This window comes from Hyperolius riggenbachi, chromosome 9, assembly GCF_040937935.1.
Source record: "Hyperolius riggenbachi isolate aHypRig1 chromosome 9, aHypRig1.pri, whole genome shotgun sequence".
Lineage (NCBI taxonomy): Eukaryota > Metazoa > Chordata > Amphibia > Anura > Hyperoliidae > Hyperolius > Hyperolius riggenbachi.
The window spans coordinates 254,289,936-254,315,006 of record NC_090654.1 but is presented as its reverse complement, the minus strand read 5'-3'; the positions used below and the strand labels follow the sequence as shown (position 1 = coordinate 254,315,006).

The following is a 25,071-nucleotide window of genomic DNA, read 5'->3' as shown; positions in this document are numbered from 1 at the left end:
GGATGGACACTGGGTTCACCGGATTGCGTACTGCCAATCGTGCTCTCCAGAGCATACACTTTTGCAATTTAGGGAGAAAGAAGGCAGAGGCACAGTTAAAGCAAGTAGAAATACCTTAAATCCACGGTGTACTGACACGCGGGGTTACAGTGGGGGTGAGGGGATGCCTGACAGCTGTTTCGCTAAAAAGCTTCTTCAGACGCAAAATTTAGGAACCCCAATCCTAAATTTTGCCTCTGAAGAAGCTTTCTTAGCGAAACAGCTGTCAGGCATCCCCTCACCCCCACTGTAACCCCGCGTGTCAGTACACCGTGGATTTAAGGTATTTCTACTTGCTTTAACTGTGCCTCTGCCTTCTTTCTCCCTATACTGCCTGTTCAGTTTCAACACCAAAGGGCAGGGGGTTTTGTGATTATTTATGTTTTATGTACATCTAGAGCTGATCTATTACATAGCACTTCGCAGACTATACAAAACAAGTCACACTTGTTCTAAAAGTTACACCGTACCCAGCAAGCTCATGGTGAGCCAGAACTTCTTGGAGTGCGTAAGGGGCTACAAAGGACCAAAAAGCCCTCTTAATAAAATGCTATGCCAAACAAATGTTTGCCTATTTAAAACAGAAGGCATTTGCGATCATTCAGATTGGAGTCAGCATTTGAAGTCTCCCACAATGCATCATTGCTAAATATGCAAAGCATCCTTTGTTAAAGATGATCAAAGGATGATTTGCATATTCAGCAGTGATGCATCGTGGGAGACCTCAAATGCTCACTTCAACTTAAATTAATCGCAGATACCTTGTGTTTTAAGGCGGCAAACTTTTGTTTTGTTCTAAAAAACGTAAAATATAACGTCCCTACTCCAGTTGTACATCTACAAGCCTGTGTGGTCAGTTTGCTCTCTAAGATGAACCCCTTGTTGACAGATTGGCTATCATTCGTAAAAGACTATGAAGGAAAAAAAAAATCTGGTCAGAAAAATACAGCATTCGATATTTTAGGCCTGGTGCACACCAGAGGAGTTTTTCTGAGCGTTTTGAGTTTTTAAATCTGCTGCTAATTTTATCCTATGTGTCTGTGCACACTGGAGCAATGAGGTTTTAAAAAAAACATAGCATTACATTGGGAAGAGCTTTTAGAGGTTTCAAAAGCTCTTCCCAATGTAATGCTGTGGGGTTTTTTACAAAACCTCATTGCTCCAGTGTGCACAGACACATAGGATAACATTAGCAGCAGATTTAAAAACTCAAAACGCTCAGAAAAACTCCTCTGGTGTGCCCCAGGCCTTAGACTTATGTCTGGTGCACCTGATGTCACATAGATACAGAACAATCAAAGGTACATCTTCCTCAGGAAGAACCGCAGCCCGGCCAGTTGGTGCCAGGTATCCAACAGGTACACCACTCCTGTTCAATAATGGACACAAATGTAACAAAGGACATGGCAATTGAAAAGCTGCGATCAGCCACAAGCTTTAATGAAAAGTTGTGGAGTCGGAGTTAGATTCGGAGTCGAGGAGTCGGAGCAATTTTGGGTACCCGAAGTCGGAGTTTTCATAAACAGAGGAATTGGAGTCGAAGCCGGATGATTTTGTACAAAATCCATAGCCCTGGTAAGTATTAGACTAAGGAGTCAGAGAGTCTGAGCCATTTTGGGTAGATGGAGTCTGAGTCAATGGGTTTCATAAACTGAGGGGGTCGGAGTACGAGTTGGAGTAGGAAGATTTTTGTACCGACTCCACAGCCCTGCTTTATTGCAGCTTAATGGACAATACATAATGTGTTTCTGGCAGATCCCTTCCTCACACCTAATTCCTGGTACACACGATGCAATTTTCTGAGAGATTTACGGTCAGATAAATTATTTACAACATGTCTGATCTGATTTCCGATCAATTTTCCAAGGAAGTGAATGGAAAATTGATCGGAAATCAGATCGGACATGTTGGATCTAATTGATCTGACAGAAAACTGCATTGTGTGTACCTAGCATTAGAAGAACGGTGAAGATTTGCATATCCATGTTTGAAGACATCCTAAAGAGGAACAGTTACCCAGGACTGAACTTCATCCCAATCAGTAGCTGATAGCCCCTTTCCCATGAGAAATCTTTACCTTTCTTGAATAAATTATCAGGAGGATCTGTATGGCTGATATTGTGGTGAAACCCCTCCCACAGTGGGAGCCTTGCTGCATTGTGGGAAATAACAGCTGTTTCTAACTGCCAAAAAAGCAGCATCGCCTTCCACAGACATCACCTGCCATCAGTAAAGAGGTCACCATGAGATACATTTTAGAATGTAAATCAGGGAGAGGAAAGATTTTACAATGGGCAAACACTGACTAAATCTATAAATATTGCAAAACATAAGCACTTTTTTTCATTATGTCATTTTCACTGCAGTTCCTCTTTAAGGCTTGTAAAAAAAAAAAAAAAAAAAAAAAAAAAAAAAAAGCGCTTTTCTCCTGGCGGACTCAAAGTGCCAGAGCTAGGGCACGCTCTATAGGCAGTAGCAGTGTTAGGGAGACTTGCCTAAGGTCTCCTGCTGAATAGGTGTTGGCTTACTGAACAGGCAGAGCCGAGATTCGAACCCAGGTTTACCGTGTCAGAGGCAGAGCCCTTAACCATTACACCATCCAGCCACCTGTACACGGCTCAATCAATGTCGCCCGACAGGGATCGGGACTTGAGCTCTCGGAGGACATTGCAGGGCTGAGCCTGTGCAAACATGCAGCTCTGTGGCAAGCAAGCAATGTGTTCTGTTCTATGCGCGGCAGGGGCATAGCGACCCGCGAGTGTCATCATGCAGTAGGTGGGGCAAGTGAGGCCCGCGAGTGTCATCATGCAGTAGGTGGGGCAAGTGAGGCCCGCGAGTGTCATCATGCAGTAGGTGGGGCAAGTGAGGCCCGCGAGTGTCATCATGTAGTAGGTGGGGCAAGTGAGGCCCGCGAGTGTCATCATGCAGTAGGTGGGGCAAGTGAGGAGAACAATACTGTTTGTATACAACCCTTACACCACTTGTCCCTGTACATCTAGGTAAGTGCAATTCAACTGCACAACATCAGCAATCATGCAGGAGTTAGTCATTTGTATCGGAACAACTGGAGATTTTTAGCAGACACCCCAATATTACTCACAATCCATGGTCTTGCAACTATGAACCTTCATGTTGGGGGAAAATGATCAATCAGTAGGTAGCTGTCTGTGCATCCAACACATATGGCCAAGCTTATCAGTTCAACCTCCCCTTATCAACAGAGTGGGGCTATTTAGATTACATTGGCAGGGAAACGTAGGAGACCCACCGCCTTATTAAATGCCACTTGCAGAAAATAGAAACATGCCATTTTCAAAGCGGACAAGCATTAGACTGGAAGCAGGCTGACTAGTTACCATGGAAACAGCTAAAGCTATGAAACTGCTCAAATTCTTTAAGAATCTTCTAGAAAAATAAACACTTCAACCCCCTACAACTTCCGTAATGAAAGTCGAGCGTCCGCCTTGGAATAAGAAATTACTTGTTAGGGCTCATTCACACTACAGGTGTGCGGTAGTCGTGTGTTGTATAGTCATGCCGGCTATCATGTTGCTGGATGGTGCACTGGTTAAGGGCTCTGCCTCTGACACAGGAGACCAGGGGTTGCATCAGGGCTGTGGAGTCGCAGTGTTAGTCAGAGTCGAGGAGTAAGAGCAATTTTGGGTACCTGGAGTCTGAATCGGTTGTTTCATGAACTGAGGAGTCAGAGGATTTTGGTACCGACTCCACAGCCCTGGTTTGCATCTCCAGGGTTATGGATTTGGTAAAAAATAAAAAAATCATAAGACTGACTCTTCAGTTTATGAAACCATAGACTCCAGGTAACCAAAATTGCTCCGACTCCTCGACTTTCTGATCAATTTTTATAGAAGTGATCAGAAATTCACCAGAACAACAATCAAAATCAGATTGAACCTGCCAGAAATTATCCATCAACCCATCTATCTGACGGTAAATGGTATGATGTATTCCCCGCATAATTACCCCTCATCTGTGACTAAGCACAAGTTGTAATTTGATCCCTTAGCTGTGTCAGCTGACTGCAACGGCAGAGAGCTCATTTGTAAACATAGGATGTTAACAATATGTCTGCTTCCATAAAAGCAGGAAGTAGACAAACTGCAGATTTACACAGGATTTGTATCAGCTGTAACAAAAATGTTTTACTTTAAAGGTTGTCATGCTGTTCATTCAGAGCTGAAATGAAGTTCTGTGTTCAGGCCAGCTTTAAAAGGTTATTATGCTGTATCTTTTAGAGCAGAGAAGAAGTTCTAAGTTCAGGTCCGCTTTAATAAAATGACAAATTTAACATGATGGATGAAATTTAAATTTATAAATTTTGTCTTTTTCAGGGACCTCTTCTAGCTGGTGACCACGAGGGTCCACACAACTAATGCAAAACAGCAGGTCAATCCCACCAGAAATGTTTGACCATCACCTCACGCCTGTAGCTTCCTCACACAGAGACCTTGCCTCGTAACACTAACATAACAGCTGATCCTGTGAGGTGAGCCCTTCCTTTTCATGTACTCATCATTTGTATGGTACAAAAGAGATGTAATCACACCAATAACTGCCGACATTTATGTGTATGTAAAACAATCAGAATGCAATTCCCTAAATGAGTCAACAAGCTGACATGTCCCCGGCATCATCATCCCTGTAATTCGGGGTGTGAAGTGTCACTGGTGGAATGTCACGGTGTGTTTTATGACAGCTTGGTCAAACTTGATTCCCGTGTAATGACAACCACGAGGACATGTAGGCCAAAACAATGGATTCATTTTCCTCTCAGGTGGGTGTTAAAGCACCTTCTTTTCATTAGTTATGAAAACAATGGGGTGCATTATTGAAAAATGCACAAGAAACCGGCAGGACAAGAACCAATCAAAAGCAGCATTGTTGCCGAAGAAGCCGTAAAATACAAAACCTAGGAACTGGCACAGCTACAATTCCAAACCAGGACAATTAAAGCCAACCTGCTAGGTCTTTGGTTCTCCTCATGCAGGCTTTGCCTAGCAGTCCCTAAGATGAGCGCATGCACTGTACAAATACGCTCGTCGGTGAAGAGTTGTTCCGATGAGTTATTTGACTGGAACTACTCAACGAATCGGGTCGGAAGGGAACACCACAAGACCAATGGGATGGACCCAGGACCGGGAACACTACATGTTATCCAGAGCCTTCCCTCTAATTCATCAATCAAATCTGAAGTGTGTTCCCTCACTTCAGTTTCCCTTTAAAAACAGGGTATCTTAAAGCGGGGTTGTAAGCCAAAAAAAAAAAAAAAAAAAAAAAAAAAAAAAAAAAAACACAATTTCCATTTACCCACAGCTCTGTGTTTTAATATGCAGCCTCCAACCTAACCCTGCATTGCAAGCACTCTAATATATTCAGAAATGTTTCTGCTGTAATAAATCTCATCTTAGACAATCTATTTTTGCCATTGACAACAAGAAGGAAGCTTGGCAACTACCCTCCCACATTCCTGCTCCTCACTGATTGGCTGAGGACAGTTCAGTGAGCTGCTGAAATCTGATCTATGCTGTGTTCACGTGTTTACAAAGCAAGCTAGCTATGACTAGCCTTGCTCATCACGAGTAACCACGGTGGTTACTCGTGAACCGAAGGAGTTGTAATTGCCACAGCTGAGCGGCTGTATGCGGCACGGTTAATTACCCATAGTGCCGCCGTCCACCCTGTGTTTCAAAGATCTTGCAAGCGACCTATTGGTCGCGTGGCAAGCCTCGCTGTAGCGCACTTTCGTCTTCAAGCTTGAAGGAGGAAGTGTGCTACAGCAAGGCTTGCCACGCGACCGATAGGTCGCTTGCAAGTTCTTTGAAACGCAGGGCGGACGGCGGTATTATGGGTAATTAACCCTGCAGATAGCCGCTCAGCTGCGACAATTACAACTGATTTGAAACACGAGTAACTACCGTGGTTACTCGTGATTAGTTTGAGATGAGCAAGGCTAGCTATGACGGCGCAGTTTCTAGGAGAAAAAAATAAAGGCGGAAATGACATCAGGATTGGCTTCAGTCAGAAAGTTTGGAATAGAGTTTGGAAAATGCCAGAAACAGAATTCTCTTTTACTACATAAAATTAGCTGAAATCAAAAACATGCACAGTACAATACAGCGTATGCAGTGGCTGGATAGTGTAATGGTTAAGGGCTCTGCCTCTGACGCAGGAGACCTGGATTCAAATCTCGGCTCTGCCTGTTTAGTAAGCCAGCACCTATTCAGTAAGGAGTTTCTTGGGCAAGTCTTCCTAACACTGCTACTGCCTACTGAGTGCGCTCTAGTGGCTGCCTCGCAAGCGCTTTGAGTCCGACAGGAGAAAGGCGCTATACAAATACTGCAATTATTATTATTAATACATCTGTTATGCAAGTAGAACAAAGTAGTTGTACATACGTGTACGTGCGCGCGTTTGTTTTCCCTGGGATTGAATGGCTGTCCTTGTCGCTTTAAAAATGATGCCAGAAAAATGTTTATTAGGCTACAAATATATGGCTACAAGGAGCACAGGTATTGTAGTGTTTTTTTCTGTAGATGGAGAATTTAGGTTAGGGCTGGTTCACATGGATGGTAAACAGGGAGTTTTTGGTGGTTGACAAAAGTGACTTTGGAAAAGGATCTACCATCATTCCAAATGATTAAGTTAATAGAAGCAGTTTTTAAATAACGGTGACAGCCTTTGCCATGTAAAGATTGCGGTAGCTCCCGTTGTCTCGTCTTGGATGCTACGTGAAGCATCTAGTGCCATATGCCTTTGCGCAGTTCCCTGTCCTTCTAGGACAGTGATGGCTAATCTTGGCACTCCAGCTGTGGTGCAACTACAAATCCCATCATGCATTTGCCTCCCCAAATTATGCTTAGAGCTGTCAGAGTGTTGCAATGCCTCATGGGACTTGTAGTTCCACCACAGCTGGAGTGCCAAGGTTAGCCATCACTGTTCTAGGAGCTCAAGAAGACGGGGTCCAATGAAGCATAAAAAAAAAAAAAGTTTGGCACCGGCTAAACCAGCTTCCGCAAGCCATCCAGCCTGCCTGAACCAGCCCTAAGTAGAACCAGGCAGCAATAAGAAAGTCAAATTAACTCTCTGGGAAGAAATGCTTCTCTAGTCCTCTGTAAAGATGGCCACTCCTGACAACCAGCCTTCAAACACCTAGAAAAACATTACCACAGTTTTCCAGGCACTTCAGAATTCATCCATGTAAAGGTGCCCATACATGGTACAATTTTTCATTAGACAATTTAGTTTGATTATTCCGCTAGATGGAATACTACGATTTTTCCAACATGTCTGATCGGATTTTTAAGGGAAAAATAATAATTTTAAAAAACTTTCATTCGATTGTTTTGGGTGGGGAAAAAAAAAAAAGGGAAAAAATCAAACTTTTTTATTGTACCGTGTATGGGTACCATAAGTTTGACCTACAAATGAGTGCATGTATTTTTTTTATTTTTTTTTCTGAAAGGCCAGCTAATGTTCCTGATTAATAATCTCAGATTAAAATACTGTTTAAAATGGATTCAGGCAAAAGCAGCGCACGAAATTTGGGGGCCCCAGGCGCTGCCATAGGCCGGAGTGTGTGCCATCAGAAGATAACACCCAAATTACGATAAAAACAGCGGGATTCGGCCGCCAGCAATGGCTGGCAGTCGAATTAAGTCTTACCCCAAAGTACACAGTGGGCTGGAGGGGAATAGTAAAAAACGCCGCCGGGACCTTTGCAGGAACAGTGTGAACAGTTTTTCAGTGCGCCCACATTTCCTGGCACCTTAATTACATGAACACGCTTAAAGTAGCAAGCACTCTGCTCTACAATTGATCGGTTCTCTTGTGAGAAGTTCTGCTGTGAGGAGTGTTCATGGAAAAAACATAGCTAATTAATCAGGTGATACATTTGAACTTCTGTAGCTGGCTTGACCCTTGGGACTGAGCAGTAAATTCAACCCTAATTTCAGGGCATTGGAAATTTGCATAGAGGCTCATCAGAATCCATAACAACCTATCACATAACCAGTAACTGTAATTTGATGATGATTGGCAGTTTGTGAAAGAGGCCACGCCCCCTGCCTCATGCACCAACTTCTGTATTGATGCAGGGCACTGCGAGAAAGGCTTGAGCAGTGCAATGGGGGGGTGGGGGGGGGAAGGGGGTGAGAAGGGTGGCAGTCAACCCCGCCCCCAGGGAGTGTTGGACCAATGAAGTTGAGGTTGTTGCAAGCAGAGGGAGTAACTATAGAAATGGTTTTTAATACCCTATGACTATTTCTGCCCTACTTTGTGGATTCTTTTCAGTTAAGCATTGAAAAGTCACTCTGATTTAATTATTGCTAAAAAATAGCTAAGTCCTTGTCAATTTAAAGAAGAACTTTAACCCAGGATACAACATTATCCCAATCAGTAGCCGATACTCCCTTTCGCACTAGAAATCTTTACCTTCCCTCTAATAGATCATCAGGAGGGGCGGGTCTGTATTGCGGATATTGTGGTAAAACCCCTCCCACAGTGTGATGTCATGACCATGGTCCTGACAGTTTGTGGTCTGTGAATCTCGTTGCATTGTGGGATATGAGGGCTTTTCCCAACTGCCAAGCATTGTGAAAAATAAATAGGATTCCTATGCGGGATGCAAACTGAGCTCAAACTGAAGACAAACCTTAAAGGGGAACTGAAGAGAGAGGTATATGGAGGCTGTCATGTTTATTTCCTTTTAGACAATACCAGTTTCCTGGCAGCCCTGCTGATCCTCTGCCTCTAATACTATTAGCCATAGCCCCTGAACAAGCATGCAGCAGATCAGGTGTTTCAGTGGTTCAGACTTATAAGTCTGATCTGACAAGACTAGCTGCATGCTTGTTTCTGGTTTTAATCAGATACTACTGCAGAGAAATAGACCAGCAGGGCTGCCAGGCAACTGGTATTGATTAAAAGGAAATAAACATGACAGCCTCCATATACCTCTCTCTTCAGTTCCCCTTTAATGTAGAGCTAGAAAAAGTAAGGCAATGCCTCCACCATGCAGGCAACCTATAGTCAGCCTACAAATGAGGCAGGGAACACACTTGACTGAGAACTCAAATCAAACATAGCTTTATTGGCATGTCCAAGATTCATACAGGTATTGCCAAACCAAGGGGAAAAGGAGGACATGGGAGGGGATAGGGTAGGGGGACAATGGCTAAAGCTGGCCACTAACGGTCCAATTTTTAGCGAAAAATCGTTCGAACGATCAGAAATTCTGATCGGATTGGTTGTAAATAATCTCCATTGGTGGACACAATCGATTATGAACGAGTGAAAAAAATGTCGCCCGAATGAATTTTCGTCGAACGAAAATTTGGATTTTCTTGGTGGTCGTCATAGATAGGAAGCAATGATTGGTTAGTTGATGGTGTAGTGAACGATTTTTCATCCGATCAGAATTTCTGATCGCTCGAACGATTTTTCGCCAGAAATTGGACCGTTAGTGGTCACCTTAAGCAATCTGCGGACATTTTTATATCTACAGTTCCGTTATGCTCCTCTCAGTCTGTGGCACCGTGTGCAGCGATTGTCACTGTGGATTGCTCTTCTCCCAGTAAGATATGTTTTTCTATCATCTTCTAGTGACAAAGTATGGGAATAGTTCATTCAATTTCTTAGAGTAAGTGTCCCTGGTTGCTGTATATTTGATATTTGGGGCAGTGTAGCAAGAAGTGGTTTTCATCCTCAAGGGTCTTCTGCTCACAGTGAACTGATGTTAAATCAATGGGCTAGTTAACAATTATTGTGTTTTTCGTGGGCACATTTTGTCAGTTTCCTGTAACAATTACATTAGCTGCTGTGAAAAAATTCACGTTTTTCCTGCATAGAAACACTTGGCGTGCGGAAAACGTACGCAGAAAAACCCGCGCAGAAAACTGAAAGACAAGTGTGTTCCCTGCCTCAAACTGTTAGCATGACAGCTGAACTGCAGAAAAAGGGCCTTCCCGCCATGCTCCTCCTCTAGCTTCACTGCTTACCAAACCTCTCACACCTGGTATAAGCAGGCAGCCAAAGTCAGGAGCCACGGCTGGCATCATCTTTCCAGAACAATGTAAAGTCAGTCACAGCAGTTGCTATGTTTACATCGTCGTAAGCTTCCGCACACCAATCTCCATTCCAGTGCAATCCACTCAGGCTTTGAAATCCTTTATTGATCTGACCTAAAACCTCAGCTAAGCCTTCCCTCACACCAGCTGTCTGCCTGCCTGGTCCACCTTTGGACTGTCATATCTGTAAAAGACGAGTCTATGTAAAAGGACATACTCATTGTTTTGAAGTCTTGAGGTAAAATGCTGACAGAAGCAGCACTATTGTCTGTAGCAGTGAGATCTCACAGACATCACATCATATGGTTTCCTTCTGAAGTCACAAAAATAGCAAAAATGGCCCTCCACCCCCCTGAATCATTCTAATCTAAAACTTTGCCCATTCTTCTCTGCTCACCAAAGTAATAGGACAGTAGAGATGGGAAGTTCGGATCTTTTCAATGATCCGGATGATTCGAATCGGATCATTGATAAGATCCGGATCTTTGATCCGAATCTCGGATCATTTTACAAGGGAAGCATTCGGGGGTGAAATGACTAGTGGGACAGGAGAAGGGGAGGGGGGTGGACACACAGAGAAGGGGAGAAGATGGACAGAGGGCAGGGAGTGGACAGAGATGGGAGGAGGGACGAGCAGAGAGCAGAAATGTTTGTTTGCACACCATACCCACATGCTGCAATCATACTTTACATATATTTCACCTACATGTTCATCTGTATACCTTGAATGGAAACGTCGCACAGTAAAAGAAAGCACCCCCAAAGCATTCCCAGAAGATAAGTGCAGCTGTTTTGAGCGCGTGCAGGAGGATCATATTGCCCTGCAATCACAGTGCCTGCAAAGTTACTGAGCTGTGCCAAAAGTTTCCAATGTGTTCACTGTGCAGCACTACGGAACAGCCAGCCTATAATGAGCAGCACATTACAGCCAGTATGTGTGCTCTACACATATCTGGCAGTGGCACCGATGTCCCCTCTACCTGTCTCCCTGCAAGGCTGGCTCCCCTGAGTCCCCTCCAACAGAGCGATCCATCTCTGCTCTGCTTCCAGGACCCCGCTGCCCGCTGAGAGGGGGCGTGTCGCTCCTGGCCCCGCCCATTTTGCGATCCAAATCACTCATTTTGATGATTCGGATGATTCGACTCACAAAATAGATTCGGATCAAAGATTCAAATAGTTCATGATCCGGACAACACTATAGGACAGTAATATTGGCAACATACCAGTAATAATCGCATTTGTTCAATGGCACATACAGTACAGTAGAATCCCTTTATATAGTCAACTCCAAGGGATCAGGCAAAGTAGTTTCCTATATCAGAAGATTACTATTCTAGAAATTGTCATACTCAGGCATATAAAGTATACTATAGTACTGGATCTTAATTCAGTCAATTAGGAGTATTTTTTCTTTTTAATACTTCAACAAGCAAGCACAGTGTCTAAGCTAGATCAAAATGCACAGTGCTCAATGTGCAGGGATTTGCATGTAATAATCATGCAATATGCTTGCTCAGGAAGCATAGGTCTCATTAGTTAATGTCGATAAAGTACTGTGAGCGTGCTCCTCTGTCCACATGTCTGTGCTGCTTGAATGATACTGTAGCATTGCAGCCATGCACAAGCAAGTCACAAGTAACAGGCAATTCCTTCAGTAATCAGGCAGAAGCTCACACAGAAAGCATAGGTCTCACTGGCTGGTGCAGGCCCAGAGTAGTGTGCAGATAGCAAACAGGCTACAGGTGGATGGCAGCCTGCACACAGCTCATGGGTCTCTGAATGACGTATAAGGCATGTGCCTGCTTTACACTATAGCCAGATACATGTGCCCGCCCGCTTTCCACTATAGCCAGATACATGTGCCCACCCGCTTTCCAGTATAGCCAGATACATGTGCCCGCCCGCTTTTCACTATAGCCAGATACATGTGCCCGCCCGCTTTCCACTATAGCCAAATACAGAATACCACAGAGGCTAAAAAACAGGTTTGCTATAACAGACGTTCTATTAGATCAGGGTTTACTATACCACACTTTACTCCCATATACTCATGATGGTGCTTGGCTGAGATCTGGACTTTTAGTTTACTATAGCCAAAGGTTTACTATATCAGCGTTTAATGGGGTTATACAGTTACAATAAACTGATTGCTTTACTTCTGTGTATAGTTAAACACACTCTTAAAACTATGTATTGCAATTATTTTCAAATCCAACGCAGTCCATTTCTTGAATGGTAAAAAAGTAATACATAAAAACTGAATCAAACAGCTTTCAAAGACATCATGACAAAACTGCTACAATTTTAATAATTAAAGAGGCGCTGTAGTGACACATCGTAGAATGCAGTAAATTATTCAGGATATGCACTTTTACAGCCATTTCCCTGGTTAAAGCATCAGAAATACTTTTATATTGCTGTATACTGGAATATTGCCCCGCCCTCCCAGGAATGCTTAGCCTAGAATTCTGAATTCCTAGAAACAAACATTCCAGCAAGCAGCACCTGACGGGACTAATGTTGTTGCTACCAGGGATGAGCTCAGGATGAATTCCAAATGGGTTTCATTCGGAATTCATCCAGATAGTTTACCTGAGCAGACGGGTGATTGGGTGGGAATAACTTACCCATTGGGCATCGCGACGCACGTCGCGTCTCACACTGCGTTCCACTTCGTGGTCACATGACTGCCACGCTTCCTCCATCAACCCAGGAGGAGGAAGCGGGGTGGTAGTCACGTGACTGCGAAATGGAACGCAGCGCGAGACGCAACCTGGGACACATTGAAGAAGACGGCCGATGGGCAAGTTTACCCCTCCCCTGCCCACTAATTATCAGGATGAATTCCAAATGAAACCCATTGGGAATTCATTTGGAGCTCATCAGGAGTTGCCACCTGTGATAGATTTCAGAATGTAAACAATAGTGAGGAAAGAATCTACAATAGGCAAACACTGACTAAATAATTTTTTTTTCCTTTTACAATATTCAATTAAATTAACCAATTTTATTTATTATTTTATTTTTGCTACAGTACCTCTTTAAGGTTATAGGGAACTTGTCTGATGAGGACATCTGGAACAATCTTGCCTGATAATCTAGCAAACGTTCAGGTGTTCCACAATGACGACACAACACTGACAAATGAGCGCAATGTTCTCACATCACCCATCTGCCACTATATCGTGTGCTACTTACTCAGTTATCACTTCTCCCCCTTCCATTGTTACCGTACTTGCCACTTGGTTATAGCCGAGTGACATTTCTGCATAGCATTTATGTACCCACAGTATCCTATATAATAAAACCCATAGGCCTCAATTCACTTAGCTTTATCAAACGTTTAATAATTTACCTCATGGGTAAAATCTAATTTTGAATTCACTAAGGTGTTATATATTTATCAAATGTTTTATCGATAAAAGGTTAATTAAATCTATAACACCTTAGTGAATTCAAAATTAGATTTCACCCATGAGGTAAATTATCAAACGTTTGATAAATTGTTTGATAAAGCTAAGTGAATTGAGGCCTATAGTGTACCTGCGTCATCCTCCTCCTGTCTGTGTGTCCGCGGTTTTGCGTTACTGGGCTTGTGTTGAGACAGTAGGAGGACGGCAGGGACAGGGGGGCAGGCGGCTGTTGGTGTGGGAGGCGGGTGTGTGGCAGGCATGCAGGCGTGCGCAGATATGCAGGACAGACCGAGAGCCCGTTTTCAAACCGGCTTAGGTCCCAAGTTGTTCTAACCAAGCCATAGTTTTTCACACAGGACACACTGATGTTGTGTGTGTACACACACACACACACACACACACACACACACACACACACACACACACACACACACACACACACACACACAAGTTTTTCACACAGGACACACTGATGTTGTGTGTGTACACACACACACACACACACACACACACACACACACACACACACACACACACACACACACACACACACACACACACACACACACACACACCTTAAAGAGAGCCTGAGGTGGGCTCATGGATGAGCTGCATTACAAAATAGGGATGCAGCAAACATGGGTATGCTGAGACTATTGAACAAGTGTATATGTATACTATTATATGTAAGATGTGGTACTGTTAGTCTTTATTTCTGTCTTACAGATGCTGTGAGGTAATTTTACCTCAGAAGAGCTGCTGTTGATAAGCAAAGTTATGAGCTGTGTGCCAATCAGGCTCAGCTTGAATTTGATTGGACAGAGCTTTGTTCCCTCCAGAAGTCCTCAGCCAATCAGAGGGTTGGTTGAGGTGAAACAAAATCAGTTTAGTCAGAGCAGTCACTGTCACTTGAGGCGAGCTCTGGAGACAGACCTGTGCTGCTGCCCACAAACCCGCCCCCTTTTTTCTTATGTTCAGTCGCCACAGTCTTTAAATATATTGGGGGGGGGGGGGGTATGGTTTGGACAGTGGTGGTGATCATGTTGGGTCCACAGACCATCGATTGCGGTTGTATAAGTAATGCGTGTGTTCACATTGAAACAAAGTTGCATGGTTTATGAGATTTATCCATTAAAGTTGTTTGTTTATTACCCCTAACCCCAATAAACAATGGCCGCGGCCTGTTAAACGCCAATGGTGGTATTGTGTCTTATTTATTGAAATAAGTGGTTAATAATGGTGTTATGGTTTAATAATGTCGAATGCATTACCATGAAGCAAAAAAATAAATAAATAAATAAAAACACTAGGCTACCTGATCCGGGGGCTGAGCAGATCAGGTACCCTCCAAAAGCGCCACTCCCCTCCACTCCTGTGGGCCGCAATGGCCTGCTTTCACTTTTGTGACCTCTGGGTCACAACGCTGGAATGAGAGATTCATTCTCTCATTCACAGCATGCCGGAAGGCGGGGGAAGAGGCAGTGGGTGCAGCCAGGGAGAGCTGCCCAATGGCAGCTCTGGAAACTCTGCAGGAACACCCCTGGTGGGCTTTTGAACAGGGAATCTCTCTCCCACATGTTTACCTCCGAGATGGCGACAAATAATGTCGCTAATCTCGGGGGGGGGGGGTTATAGCGCCGCAGTGGAGGGCAGAGAGTGGCGGTGGGGGGGACCCAGAAGCATGTCATGAGGCAGAGAACATGCCTCTGTGTCCGATCAGCCCCCCCCCCCCCCCCCCCCCCCCCCCCCCATGGCACCGCCTCAGGTTCTCTTTAAATGGTTTAATAGGCTGAATTTGGTCTGGCTTCAAGCAAAGCAATATGGTCCTATTTCAGTAACTACACTTTAAAAGGACAACTGTAGTGAGAAGAAAATGCCATATTTATTTCCTCTTAAAGAATACCAGTTGCCTGGCAGTCCTGTTGATGTGTTTGGCTGCAGTATTGTCTGAATAATAGCAGAAACAAGCATGCAGCTAATCTTGTCAGATCTGACAATATTGTCAGGAAAACCTGATCTGCTGAATGCTTGTTCAGGGTCTATGGCTGAAAGTATAAGAGGCAGAGGAGAATGAGAATAGCCAGGTAACTGGGATTGCATATAAGGAAATAAATATGGCAACCTTCCCATTCCACTCACTTCAGTTGTCTTTTAAACCAGCCCTGAAGCGACCGGAGAAAAAAAAAAAAGAAGAAGAAGAGGGAAGGCTCTCGATAGAGCTTTCCTGGTCCTTTCCTGGCTGCGACTAGCTGAAGTGATGGGACCCAGTACTGGAGCAGGAGAAGGCAGAAGACAGCAGTGTGGGAGCGATCCGTGCACATGGGGCTGGAGGAAGCACCAGGTAAAACTTATTTTAGCTCAGCTCTGGTACACATTAAAAATGACAGTTTAGAAGAATCAGTTGAGTCACGCTGAGCATTTTTATTTCCCCATTCTTCCGCAGCACAATAGAAAGAGGGAAATGAGGTAAAAAAAATAATTAAAAAAAAAAGTCACTGACAAACATAATTTACTAAAGGTTCTCCTAAAGTGCAGTACAGAGAAAGAAAAAAAAAAACAGAACATTGGTGAATCTAGGAAACCCGGCCAGGGATAATAAAACAGTTACATTAGGACAAAATGTTTGCAAACCCCGCCTGGGTAAAAATCAAAACAACTGCAGTTGAAAGCATTACCCACAGAACTGAAAGTGATGCAGAATATACAAAATTGTATATCGTATAGTATATAGTATAGTATTGAGGTGCGTTTCCAATCTCAGCCTGTCACACTGAACTGCCCACAGCCAATCAGTGAGGAGCAAGCATGTGGGAGGAGAGATAACAAGCTTCCCTCTCCTTGGTCATGTACCAAATAGAGCCAGGCTGACACTTGCATGCTGTTTTGTCAGATTTAGCAACTGCCATTTAGGAAATGCTTTTTAAATCAAACAAAACCCTGAGAATCCTCCATGAGGAGATTGACTAGCCTAAACCTGTGGTTCTGTCAGATTGTAACTGCTTATTTTGTTTCACTGGAGTGGTGCTTTAAGATATATGAACTGGGTTAGCAGGTTGATTACTCTTAATTTTACAAAAACTAAGTTCACACAAAAAACAAAACCTAAGCATAATTAATTTGAAATGTTTATTCAATGCATGAAAAAAAATGGAGCCTGAACTGAAGGGTTAGAAGTACAATCATGTGAGCCTGACAAATTCAGATCAACAGCTGCCAGCAAGTACTGAGCGTTCAAGTAAAAGTATAACTATTTAAAGGGAGAAGACTAATAACCCTGCATAGCGCACAACACATATTTGAGCTGGCCGTAGGGGCGAGATAAATGGCCAATATAATCTGGCATTTTTATAATAGACATCAGCCAAATACACGAACCACTGCCCTAACAGCCAGCCAGATAGTACGTGGCATATTTTCCACCTACGTCTTTGGGTGCTACCTACTAATCCAGGCTAAATGCATTATAGATAGCAAATAAACTGCATGTTAAAGCGTGATTATCAGCCACAACATCAAATTTACCCACTGCTCTGTGTTTATTATGTAGTCTACATGCAGCCTGCATTGCAAGCGCTCCAGTCTAAATGAGAAATGTTTCTGCTGTAACAAATCATATCTCAGTCAGCCTGGCTCTATCTGGTGCATTGTCGACGAGAAAGAAGCGCGTCATCTCCCCGCCCACATTCCTGCTCCTCACTTATTGGCTGAAGGCAGTTCAGTGAGCTGCTGAAATATGATCTATGTGCTCAAATGGGTTTACAAAGCAAGCTAGCAGTTTCTAGAACTAAAGCGTAAGGGAGGAAATTACATCAGTATTGGCTTCAGTCAGAATAAGTAAAAATGGAAAATGCCAGGAACAGTTTTCTCTTTACTATGTAAAATTCACTGAAATAAAAATATGGACAGTACAATACATATGGTAAGTATAACACTTACTCATAAATGGAAGATGAAATTCATGTTGAAAAATGTAAAGTCATGCATTTTGGTCGTACCAATGGTCTAGCACCATACAAAATAAATGGGATACAGTTGGGGACATCAAACTTGGAGAAGGACTTAGGAGTACTCATCGACAACAAGTTAAATAATCGTACTCAATGCCAAGCCGCTGCAGCTCAAGCTAACAAAATTTTGGGATGCATTAAATGGGAAATAAAAACTCGAGATGCTAGCATAATATTTCCCCGGTTTAACTCTCTAGTAAGGCCACATCTGGAATATGGAATTCAGTTCTGGGCACCACATTACAAAAAAGATATTGCAGTTTTAGAGCAGGTGCAGAGACGAGCAACAAAATTGATACGTGGGATGGAAGGTCTCGCTTACCAAGAAAGGTTAGATAAACTGGGTTTATTTAGTCTAGAGAAAAGACGCCTTAGAGGGGATCTAATTAACATGTATAAATACATCAGAGGACAATATAAAAGCTTGGCAGATGAGCTTTTTGTCCCTAGGCCTGCTCAAAGGACTAGAGGACATGATCTGCGCATGGAGGAAAAATGTTTTAGCCATTTATTTAGGAAAGGGTTCTTTACAGTAAGAGTGATTAAGATGTGGAATGCATTGCCACAGGAAGTCGTTATGGCAAACTCTATACCTGCATTTAAAGGGGGCTTAGATGCTTTCCTTGCGTTGAAAGACATCCATGGCTACAATTACTAGGTAATGACTAATGATGTTGATCCAGGGATTTTATCTGATTGCCATCTGGAGTCGGGAAGGAATTTTTCCCTTTTGGGGCTAGTTGGACCATGCCTTGTAAGGGTTTTTTCGCATTCCTCTGGATCAACAGGGATATGTGAGGGAGCAGGCTGGAGTTGTACTTTGTACTGGTTGAACTCGATGGACGTATGTCTTTTTTCAACCAAAATAACTATGTAACTATGTAACACGTATTTATCTACTTATGTACTGTATGTTTGTTTGTTTGTTTTTCTCCTGGGATAGTATGGCTGTCTCTGCTGCTTTAAGATTTACTAAGCAGTGTTTCATTTTAAATGAGGTCTTGGTCTCAAATTTACACATATTACCAGAAATCCAAACACTTGACCATATTGATTTTTTCCATGTGTATTTCTTTACTCCAAAGAGAAATCAAGAGATGTATTAGGCCTTAAGTAATTAGAAAGGTGAACATCAATGGAAAACACCACATTACCCACTGACACGACAAAGGTCAACACAAAGTCTTTCAATTAGAATACAGAACAGTTGTGTCTCGCAGTATGTGTCTTGTATTTGGTTGTATTGGATCTGCAGTGTTATGTGTCAACCAACATACTGGGCAAGACACAAAGAAACCAAGACAGAAGATTTACAAATAAATTCCAGGATTTCTGATTGTACTTAAAGGAATACTATTGAACTTTAACACATTTCTGTCAGTAGCATACATCAAAATTGCATTAACAGCTAGTGCAAACACAGCATATCTTTTTGCTGTGCAATGTTTCTTTTTCTTTTAATTTGCCTTTTAAACGGACCCCCTGACAAGCTGACGGCGTCGGCTAATGGGGCAGCTCATTATGACAGAGGGGATTCCTTTTTACAGTGCGGTAGTGTATTATACTATTGTCACGTTTCCCCATGCTATTTATTACTCCTACTATGTTTCCCCGACACTATTTAGCATGCCAGGCATCTGTCATGTAGCCTGCTATGAGGAGCGAGAGACAAACGCTCTCGCTCCTATTCTGCCCAGCCAATCCCCGCAGAAGGAGACTTCCGTGTGTCGGGCTCGGGCTGCCGCCGCATTAGTTGTTTTGTCATCGCTACGCAACGGCAACCATATGAGCTGGAGGAGGGCGCATCATTGCTCCTTCCCTTCGGCTCCTGCTTCCGATGCGCAGCGATGACAAAACAACTAATGCGGCGGCAGCCCGAGCCCGACACACGGAAGTCTCCTTCTGCGGGGATTGGCTGGGCAGAATAGGAGCGAGAGCGTTTGTCTCTCGCTCCTCATAGCAGGCTACATGACAGATGCCTGGCATGCTAAATAGTGTCGGGGAAACATAGTAATAGTAATAAATAGCATGGGGAAACGTGACAATAGTATAATACACTACTGCACTGTAAAAAGGAATCCCCTCTGTCATAATGAGCTGCCCCATTAGCTGACGCCGTCAGCTTGTCAGGGGGTCCGTTTAAGAGGCAAATTAAAAGAAAAAGAAACATTGCACAGCAAAAAGATATGCTGTGTTTGCACTAGCTGTTAATGCAATTTTGATGTATGCTACTGACAGAAATGTGTTAAAGTTCGATTGTATTCCTTTAAAGGGAACTTAACTGAGAAGGATATGGATTTTTCCTTTTAAAATACTACAAGTTGCCTGACTTTTCTTCTGATCCTGAGTCTCTAATACTTTTAGCCACAGCCCCTCAACAAGCATGCAGATCAGGTGCTCTGACTAAAGTCAGGCTGGATTAGCTGTATGCTTGTGTCAGGTGTGTGATTCAGCCACTACTGCAGCCAAAGACATCAACAGGACTGACAATCAACTGGTATTGTTTAAAAGGAAACATCCATATCCCTCTCAATTTAGGTTCTCTTTAAAACAACTGCAGTGAGAATATGGAGGCTGCCATATTTACTGTATTTTTCAGACTATAAGACGCACTTTTTCTCCCCCAAACGTGTGTGTGTGTGGGGGGGGAGTAGGTGCGTCTTATACAGGGCAGTGGAGTCGAGGAGTCTGAGTCGGGGCACTTTTGGGTTCCTGGAGTTGGAGTCGGGTGATTTTTGTACCAAATCCACAGCCCTGGTAAGTATTAGGCTAAGGAGTCTGAGTCATTTTGGGGACCTGAAGTTGGAATTGGTGGTTTCATAAACTGAAGAATCGGATGATTTTTCTACCGACTCCACAGACCTGGTCTTATAGTCCTAATGTTCAGCCATGTATCCTCCCACAAGGAAGTGCAAGACCAGAGTGCCCTCACTCCCAGTCCAGCTCCGAGTCCTGCATCAAGAGGATGAGGATCCATTTTCAGTTTTCATCCATGCGTTGAGGGTGGCATCGGTGGCGTTGACATTGGTGCACAGACTCTAGTGCACAGGTTCTCTTGCTCCACCCTGTATAGAGCAGCTTCTCTTCCATCTAATCCGCACCCCTCCACAGTGTCTGGTACACTTTCACCCACTGTTTCCTTTCCGAGCCATCAATAAGGTGAGGACCGGTCAATTGAGGCCACCCTCTGCCTCCTCTCCTTTCCTTATTGGACACGATGGTCTCCCCAGTGGGACAAAAGCTCTGTCATCTGGCCAATCACTGTATTCCCCGATTGGCCTTGTCTGATTGGAAGATGGCTTGGAAAGTAAACCGTGAACGGCAGAGAACACTGTGGAGGGTGGTGGACTGGATGGAAGAGAAGCTTCCAAACACTGGGCTGAAACAGGAAAACCAGTGCATCAGAGTGTGTGCGTCCATATCTGCCACCATCAGCACGGGGATGAAAGGATGCATGCTTCCTTCAGCTGAACATGCGGTAAATGGCTTGCAAAGCTGGCTATGTGCGGTACTGCTGGCGTTGATCACAGGGGGGCAGGGAACAGAGGACAAGGGATGCAGACAGGAGACACAGGGTGTCCAGACAGGAGACACAGGGTGTCCAGACAGGAGACACAGGGTGTCCAGACAGGAGACACAGGGTGTCCAGACAGGAGACACAGGGTGTCCAGACAGGAGACACAGGGTGTCCAGACAGGAGACACAGGGTGTCCAGACAGGAGACACAGGGTGTCCAGACAGGAGACACAGGGTGTCCAGACAGGAGACACAGGGGGTCCTAATAATTTGGGGGGAGGAGTCTATAAGACACCCTGTGCTATAGATGCACCAGGTTTAGCATATTCCATCTTCTTCCACTATTTTATGGTCCAGCAATTGCACTCATGCCCATCATAGGCATTTTCAGTGGTGTACAAAGCATCATGGGCAGTTTCGTTCATCTGCAGCCACACAAACCTACATTCAGAAATTTGGGCCACCATTGTGTCCCAAGACATTTGTGCTACTTCAGCTGTACCATGAAAACAGACCAAACTAGGTAGTCTTTCTTAACCTAATACATCAATAAGCCTTAGCCACCTATGTATGTGTAGCTGTTTCAATAGATGTAGTCCCTTGGACCACTTATGGTAGGTACTAACCCTGGCATAGCTGGCAGACCCAATAAAGACCATCGCTAATATGGTTTAGGTGACCCAGCAGGAGACCTCATTGAAAAATTCTGCCAATGTGATAGGGTGGGCAGCATCCTCTCCAACCTGCAGATAGGTTGTAGCAATAAAACACAGACACTATACAGCCAATTGGAATTCTTCAAGTTGTTGAGGGTGCTGTGATTGGAGAACTATGAGTTTTCCTACTGGTTCACCTAAACTATACAAGCTCCTAAAAACCTGCCATGCTAGAAATGATCTGAACTAGTCAATCACAGTTTGGTCCTCAGAGTCACACAGATCCTTATGCCAACTTCTTCCAATACATCAATCTCCAAGAACAATTCTCATTTATTAATATTTCCCACCTCTCAACAAGTGTCATTGTAATGAGATCATCAAGTTTATTCTTTTCACCTTTGAGTGATTTTAATATTATGGCTAATCTGTGTATGTAACAAAGACAAGGGTATGACTAACCAAGACCTTCAGGTAGCTGTCAGGATGATGGCTGGGATTTTCACACTTGCGTTGCACCTTGCCCCTCTGCGGGCCCAGGACTGTGATCCTGCCGCAAGCACTTTTATCATGGATTTGTTTAGTAGACATATTTTATACTTTACAGAGAACAATGAAGAATTGGCAGTCTACCTTAGGGCACCCATCGGGAAACCTCGTAGGGAAAGTCAGCTATCGTAGGTTGTAGTAAACTGCACCCACACCATTCAGCCACCACAATGCTTCATGCTGTAGAGGGTGCTGTGACTGGAGAACTGCTCCCTATGAGGTTTCCTGCTGGGACCCCTAAAGTAGACTAGTGCCAAAGAAATCACATTATCAAAAGTCTTGGTGGCACTTCCTCATTTTCCAGAAAATTATTGGCGGGAGGGAGCCAGTATGTTTTGGGTTGGATCAAACAGGGCTGTGGATTTTGTACAAAAATCTTCCGACTCCAACTCCTCAGTTTCTGAAACCACCACTCCGACTCCAACTCCGGGTGCCCAAGATTGCCCCGACTCCAACTCAACAGCCCTGGGATCAAACCCTTGCAAAAATGGGGAGGGTATACAGACAGTGTCCAGGCCTGGCAACCTGGGGTAGCAAAAGAAATTTGATAATCACTTGGCCTCCTTGCCACCCATCTGCATTATGTTGATACGTCCACCCTGTGTTCACAAGGCATCATCTAGGTGTTCCCTCAGTACAAAAATTATTTTGCCCACACTGGTATGATGCATGAGTGTGCAGTGGAGACACTAGATCATGAGCTCCAACGAAGGACAGGGAGTGATATCAACGATCCCAAATACTTTGTAAAAATGCTGTGTAATACATCAGCTTATACAACTACACCAAATAATCAAAAACACATTTACAGAGGCCAATCCAGTGTCAACAGCGATTCACACAAATCCCAGTATTCCCAGGAATTTTATCCTCGACCTCACGTTGCCCAAACGAACGATCATCCGTGGGATCAGCAGGCCTCTGCCGTGGCGGAGAGGCATCTAGCCCTCTCCATTCACCGTCCAGTAGACACTGACACACAAACATAGCACCATTCTCTCTGTCAATGGCATGTTATGTGCAAACCAAGCAGAGAATGACAGCAAAGGGCTTTAAATCCCTTTCCATCAGCTGGACACTGCAGCAGTGCCCTTCAATGGGGGAGACAGGCAGGACCAGACAGAAAGCACTGCAATGCCTAGAGAAATCCATCATCGCAACGCATAGAGAAAATCATATATAACAACACCTATATATGCACAGGCTGTAGGCAAACATAGATGAGTTGCAATCAGATTTAACAATGGGGTGGAATAAAACACCATCAATCACTATAATGTCCTGGAGAACAATATATATATATATATATATATATATATATATATATATATATATATATACACACACACACACATCTGTCTATCTCAATCACAGATTGCTACTGAGGATTGTGCCAGACTGCATTGTACAATCGTCCAGGCGATCTTACCGGCATCATCTCTGCAGCGGGCGGGTGGCTGGGGTTAATCCGGCTGACAAGTGGGGGTGCCCGTTGTAGGGGCTCCGTCCCCCCCGCCCTGGCTCTCCTGATCACACTGATCCAGGGATCAGGCAGGGAAATGGCTGCGGATCCGCAGGACAGGCCTCTCCTCCCGCTGCTTCCTCCTCCTCCCTCCCTTCCTTCCTTCCTGGCGGCTGGCTAGCGGGCGGGGGAGAGATAGGTGGTAGGTAGGGGAAGAATGGAGACGCGGCTACAGGTTGGGAAGAAGGATGCGGCTGTGAGGGGGAGGAGCGATGGGCGTGTCCGATGCCAGGGAGAGAGGCGTGGAAGATGGGCGGAGCTCAGGTAGCTATGAGGGATGATTGACACAAGCTCTCTATCTTCTCTATCTTGCTAGCGGTGACACCGGCATGTCTGTCAGGGCTGCTTGTGACGTCACCGGCGAGCAATGTCGGGAATGCGGAATGGAGAGGCTGTGGCCGACATGTGTGTCGCTGACTCAGGGGCTGATACTGTGATTTGCTGTCTGTGTCGCCTTACCCAGCCATCCAATTAGCCTCTCTAGAAAGTTAGGTCGAGGCACTCACCTGTATAGTTATGGCAGGAAGGCAGGGGCGTAACTAGAAATCACTGGGCCCCCCTGCGAATATTTGGATGCCCCCCCCATAGGTGCCAAATAATCGTAATGGGGCAGCGTTTCACTGTAAATTAATTGTAAAGTGGGCAGCATTTTACCAGACAATCGTAATGTGGGCCAGAAAATCGTAATGTGGGCAGAGTTCACCAGAAAATCGTAATGTGGGCCTTTAGAAAATCATAATGTCGGCAGAGTTCACCAGAAAATCGTAATGTGGGCAGAGTTCACCAGAAAATCGTAATGTGGGCACCAGTCACCAGAAAATCGTAACGTGAGCAGCAGTCACCAGAAAATTGTAACGTGGACAGCATTCACCAGACAATCGTAATGTGGGCAGCGTTCACCAGAATATCGTAATGTGGGACAGAAAATCGTAATGTGGGCAGAGTTCACCAGAAAATCGTAATGTGGGCAGCGTTCACCAGAAAATTGTAACATGGAGAGCATTCACCAGACAATCGTAACGTGGGCAGTGTTCACCAGAAAATCGTAATGTGGGCCAGAAAATCGTAACGTGGACAGCATTCACCAGACAATCGTAACGTGGGCAGTGTTCACCAGAAAATCGTAATGTGGGCCAGAAAATCTCAATGTGGGCAGAGATCACCAGAAAATCGCAATGTGGGCATCAGTCACCAGAAAATCCTAATGTGGGCAGCAGTCACCAGAATATCGTAATGTGGGCAGCAGTCACCAGAAAATCCTAATGTGGGCAGCAGACACCTGAA

The 25,071-nt window shown here is 44.3% G+C and overlaps 1 protein-coding gene across 2 annotated transcripts in view; it reads right to left on the bottom strand.

The window, feature by feature from the left end:
- Positions 1-23,997, bottom strand: part of PPP1R13B (protein phosphatase 1 regulatory subunit 13B) — a 209,595-nt gene extending 185,598 nt beyond the window's left edge. The window contains exon 1 of one of the 2 annotated variants that reach the window (XM_068254319.1): positions 23,695-23,997. In XM_068254319.1, the coding sequence (XP_068110420.1) occupies positions 23,695-23,703 (9 nt within the window). In that variant the 5' untranslated portion in view covers positions 23,704-23,997. Of the gene's footprint in view, positions 1-23,074; positions 23,205-23,694 lie in introns of those variants that run through there. The other variant, XM_068254322.1, reaches the window with a different exon arrangement.
- Between the last annotated feature and the right edge of the window lie 1,074 nt (positions 23,998-25,071).